Source organism: Mirounga leonina, unplaced genomic scaffold, assembly GCF_011800145.1.
Source record: "Mirounga leonina isolate KUSES-001 unplaced genomic scaffold, KU_Mleo_1.0 Mir_82, whole genome shotgun sequence".
Taxonomy (NCBI): Eukaryota; Metazoa; Chordata; class Mammalia; order Carnivora; family Phocidae; genus Mirounga; species Mirounga leonina.
This window is the reverse complement of record NW_023270825.1, coordinates 41,928,470-41,933,555: the sequence shown is the minus strand read 5'-3', so window position 1 is coordinate 41,933,555 and position 5,086 is coordinate 41,928,470. Positions and strand designations below refer to the sequence as shown.

Genomic DNA, 5,086 nt, shown 5'->3' with positions numbered 1-5,086 from the left:
CCACGGATTGGCTAAAACATTGGAACACCTCTGCTTAAGAAGGCTACCATGTCCTTCCCTCCTTTCCCTCACAATTTAGTTTCACTTTTGGTGGTGTTTGGTTGCACATGGCTAGAATGCTTTTGATCACTTTGCAAATCAGGAAAACCAATGATCTAAAACTATGACAGGATCTTAAGTAGACTGGTTTGTCCATTTCAGGTTGCTGGTTGGTAGGCCCCTCTAAGGCCCTTCATTTTTCCTTCTATGCCTCCCGGAACATTGATCAGAAGATGAGTCTGAGCATCATCCCATCTAACTCTTTTAACCAATGCCTGGCTAAAACTGGAATGTCCAGCCCAGTATATTTAAAAATCACCCACAAAGAGGTTCTATGGATCTTCACAAAACCTGGAATTTCCATGAGGATGTCTGATCTTTATAATCCAAGCAGTCAGCATTGAAGTTAAGCTTCCAGGAGGCAGTTTGGTCCTTATAATCCAAGCAATCAGTGGTTGAGTTAAAACCCAAGCTTGAAGCGCCATATCCCTGGGTGGAAAGAGAAGCTGGGGACTGATTGAGATGGCTGGTGACTGCATTGGTACCCATGGGGCTGAGTGTGGCCCCTGGTCCAGGAAGCTGGTGATGCATTGGGGTCAAGTAAGATCCACAGTCCATGCCCCCAAAGTAGGAAGTTGAGCCAGCATATCCTTGACTATAACCTGAAGCCTGAGTATAGGTCATGGGATAGGACCTCTGCATGCAAGAAGAGGAGGTGGACAAGGGATCTGACAGTGGGGAGATGGAAGCTGGGCTCCAGATAGACACAGGAGCACTGCTGCTGGAAATGGCCGGGACTGAGGTGCTAGAGGGGGGAGTGAATTGGCCACTTGTTCCACTCTCTGAACTCACTTCCCGAGCTGGAGAGGTCTTCTTTTTGGCAGGTCTCACTTTGTTTTGACCTCCATTCTGTTGCTGCTGCTGTTGTTGGCGGCACTTAGCTCTCCGATTCTTAAACCATACCTTGAAAGGGAAAGAAACTTCTTTAACATGGTTTCAGTAAGGACAAGAGTGGCTCCCAGATTATAGGTGAGCTAAGCAGACAATCTGTCCTGCCACTGAAAACCTATGCTATATGGTACTTTTATATATACACCCCTGGAATTTTAAGAAAGTCGGGAGGCACTGGACTCCTAGCCCAGAATAATAAATCCTATGGCTAAAAATTCCCCCCCTCATTTTCCTATCTCATTACTTCACCTCAAATACACACATACACATAGACCCAGTGTTACTGTGGAACAACACTCTTACAGTGGAATACAATGTGTCTATGTCTTCTGGAGGTAAACACAGAGGTGAGGGAGAACGATTCTGTTGTTACTAGCCAACAAGAACAGCCTAAATTCAAGGTTTACAGTCCATCTTCCCGGGAATAACTGCTCATCACTCTACCTTTTTCTCTCTCCTTGAAAGACTCACAAAAGCAAACTCCAAGGAGAAGTGATCCTGTTGAAGACGGAGGTCTGAAAGCCACTATTTGCTGAAATCTTTATGGTAAGTGGAATGACTTGTATGTAGTCTGCTCTGAGCTTGAGGACAGACTTCTCAGCTCATCTCAAGTCTGACACTGGAGTCTCTGACTTCAGGGTAGTGCCACTCAGCACACGGATTCAGTTTCCTGTACTATGTTTGCTGGCTCGTCAATTTAAGCCTCTGCCTGCAACTCTGAAGATTCTCATTACCAGCCCTGTTCATGTTCTGCAATGACGGAGCAGTGTTTGGTGTGTGAGGGGGCCTATCAAAGAAACTACCACCCTTTTTTGAGAGAAACTACAGGCATTTTCTGAGCAACAAGTCCTTAGTGGTCTTGAATGAGCTCAACATATGGGTATGTTAACTGTACCACCAAGGCTGAGCATATCACCACAGATCATTCAGAGCCATTTGTTTTCTTTCGGTGAAGACTTGAGTTCAAGCTTCACAAATGCTTCTTCCATCTTACTTTGAAAAGTCTTTTTCCTGGTTTGCAGTTTATACTGGTATGTCCTAGCTGAAGGGGAGTCCCAGGTGTGTGTGTGTGTGTGTGTGTATTATGTGTGTGTGTGTGTGTGTTTAGGTGCTAAACATTCTTTCAAGAGAACTCTGTATGGCGTTTGCATTTCAGAAAAGTTGGAGATTACTTTCCCTCTCCAGCTTCAGGTCAAGTTAAGGGGGGGAGGGTGTCACTGAGGATATTGCGTTGGTATTTTATCTGCTGAATGGCTCAGAGCTAGCAGATTCTGTTCAATCCCTAAGAAGTCAAAGAAAACACTTTTATTGTGTAATTTCTTTGGTAAGAGCACCAGCTGCTTCTACAGCCTGGCTCTACCACCCAACTGTCGTGTGACCTTGAGCAAGTCATTTACTCCATTTCTTCACCTGTTAAAAATATTGGGACTATCCAGAGCTAAGCTTCTTTCACCCCTAAAAGTAGATGAAAATGGGGTAGGATTTCCACATGGGGAAAGGGAAGGAAATATTAAAATATTAAGTAACTGTCCTTGAAATCTGCCCGGGCCGGGCCTCTGTTGGCTGAGGACCCAAGAGCTCTAGAATTGTGCTTTATTACTGCAGCTAAATCGCCAGTCTTACCTTACAACCTAGGCCAGAAGGCTCTTGCTTATAGGACTGGGTGGGGGTGGGGGGACGAAAAGGCGATGAGGAGTAATCAGGTACATGAAGGGGCCTTAGAAGAGTTTACTGGCCTCCAATGGAGCGCTCAGTTTCAAGCCTTCCTGTGGTCCTCTCTAAGACCTGGGACTCTCCTGGGTCCTCGACATATACCGTGCTCAGGGGAGGGGTGGCACGGTCAGGAAGGATGGTTCTATCTACATCTGCCCTACCTGCACCCTGGACTCGGGCAAGTTGATTTTCAGCGCCACCTCCTCCCGCATGAAGATGTCTGGGTACCGGGTCTTAGCAAATAGAGCTTCCAGCACGTCTAGCTGCGCCCGGGTGAACGTCGTCCTTTCCCGGCGCTGTTTCCGGGGAGTGGCTGCGGGACAAGAAGCCCAGGGCCCTTTAGGGTGGGGGAGCAGTTTCTCAGTCATAGGGGTCTCTGTGGGGGCTCTGACTCCCCCGACCCCCACTCCCAGCACTTCCCTCGTCCTCCCAGCCCTGCAACCCCGAGCCTATCAGTGTTTTCCCCACCCCCCCTCCCTGGGCCTGGGCTCCTCCAGTGAACACTGGGTCGCAAGACACACACTGTCCCTTCCACGGGAGGCCTCCCACTCCACCTGATGTCGGGGATCGCTCCAGCCAGAGCGGCCCTTCAATAGCTAACGAATGAAATAAAAGCCAAAATCCAAAAACCCCTCAAAATCAACCCCTAAACCACAACACAAACAAAAAATCCATTCCCTGAAGTCAAAGGATCCCGGAGGACCCGCAGTTCAGACTGATGGGGTGAAATCCCGATCCTGCTCGAGATCCTGGCTTTTAGGACTCCAAGGGCCTTTGTTCCTCCATCTTTAAAATGGGGGCATATTTAAAACTTCTACAAGGACTAAAAACAAAACAAAACAAACCCCCAGATCTGACCGGAAAGGAAAGCATCCGTACCCAGGGTAAATCACACCTCTAAGGATTAGAGGCAGAGGGCCTGGAGGTCAGAGGGGAAGCCCCAGGCATGGTGGGGAGAATTTAGGAGGCCCCAAGCATGGTGGGGAGAATTTAGGAGAGACCCAGCTTCTCAAAGAGGGCACTTCCGAAGAACTGGGCTTCAAGATATGGGCAGAGGCAGTAACCTTCCTCCCCCCCACCCCACAGTGTGTGTCCCCCATTCACTCCAGTTAAGAATAAAGCATTGTGAGTTTCTCCAAGTGTTGCGGGATCCACCTACTCCCTCCAGCCCCTATTCTTCCCTCAGGCCGGTTAAGTGCCCTGTGGCTCTGAGCTGCTTCTTAGAAGGAAAACCCAGTGGGGACACCATGCCTGGAGCTGGAGTGGGGCAGCAGGACCATCAGCCCCAGTGCTCCGGCGGAAAGGGTGTCACATCCCCGAGGGGCGGGCGTGGGGAAAGGCGGGGCAGGAGTGCCGCGAGGCTCACTTACCCGGGTAGCCCACTGAAGGGTGCAGCAAGTCCATGCCCGAGGTGGTCAGACTCAGCCCATTGACGGCGTAAGGCGGTTGCTTAAGATAAGACATCATGCTAAGGTTGTTTGGAGGCGCAAAATCGGCCCAAATCGGGGGGACCCAGCCAGAAGGTCTCGCTTCGCCGGGAGTGGACAGATTCAGGGTCCTTGGTGTGTGGGTTGGGAGCAGTTAACTATGGACAAAGCAAACAAACAAACAGAGGTGCTGGTTTACTGCTTCGCAGGCGGCAGCTCTTCCACGTTCCACCACTAACTTAAAAAGAGCCTGGGCTATGCAAGGTAGAGGCTTTTAAAGGACTTGCAACCCACCCCCCACCCCCACCCCCAGCTGCTCTGGAACTAGATGGGAGGGAGAGAGACCAGATAAACCTGTCTTCCCCACCCCCACCCTAAACTTAAAAAAAAAAAAAAAAAGTACCAGAAGAAAGCAATTACAATCTGCCTTCCCCAAGAACAAAACCCCACGCCTTCAAATGCACACATTGCATTCCTATCCCTACATTTGCATAGGACTCATTGGCTGGCACTAGCTAATTGTCTCAAACAAAACTTGATTGGGGCCATTTGCAGAGACAAAGAACTCTTTGGCTAAATAAATAATGCTGATAACAAAGCCCATTGGTGAGAAACAAAGAAACAATTCAAGAAATCTACCTCTCCCCAGACTGTTGCCTTTCCAAGGCAAATTTTAATTACCTTAGCTTTTTACCACTTTTAACTGCTGTGATCCTAAAATGTCAGTGCATTTAACTTCTAAAATACCAACTTGCTAATGGACAAACTTGAGAAAACTGCTCAACCGCTATTACTTCACATTTGAAGTCATTTCCAGTAATCATTTTCACCTAATTAGTAGTCTGGGTAATTAGATTTTGAGGTAAGTAACAGATTTATTAAGGTTTTGGAGGACCTTGATTATGTGTCTAAAGAACTAAAGCTAAACAAACAAGTATTTAACTTTTTAATCGACA

General features: G+C 48.0%; 1 protein-coding gene across 2 annotated transcripts; it reads right to left on the bottom strand.

Annotated features, from left to right (window-relative positions):
• Positions 1-381: 381 nt before the first annotated feature.
• OTX2 (orthodenticle homeobox 2) lies at positions 382-4,170 on the bottom strand. 2 transcript variants are annotated; one of them, XM_034992572.1, is made up of 3 exons: positions 4,074-4,170; positions 2,865-3,040; positions 382-1,002 (listed from the first exon to the last, which is right to left on the bottom strand). In XM_034992572.1, exons 1-3 carry the CDS (start codon positions 4,168-4,170, stop codon positions 382-384), a joined length of 894 nt encoding a protein of 297 aa, XP_034848463.1. The 2 variants fall into 2 exon arrangements, with proteins under 2 accessions (XP_034848463.1, XP_034848465.1); XM_034992574.1 differs by having other exon boundaries at positions 2,865-3,016.
• Positions 4,171-5,086: the final 916 nt, after the last annotated feature.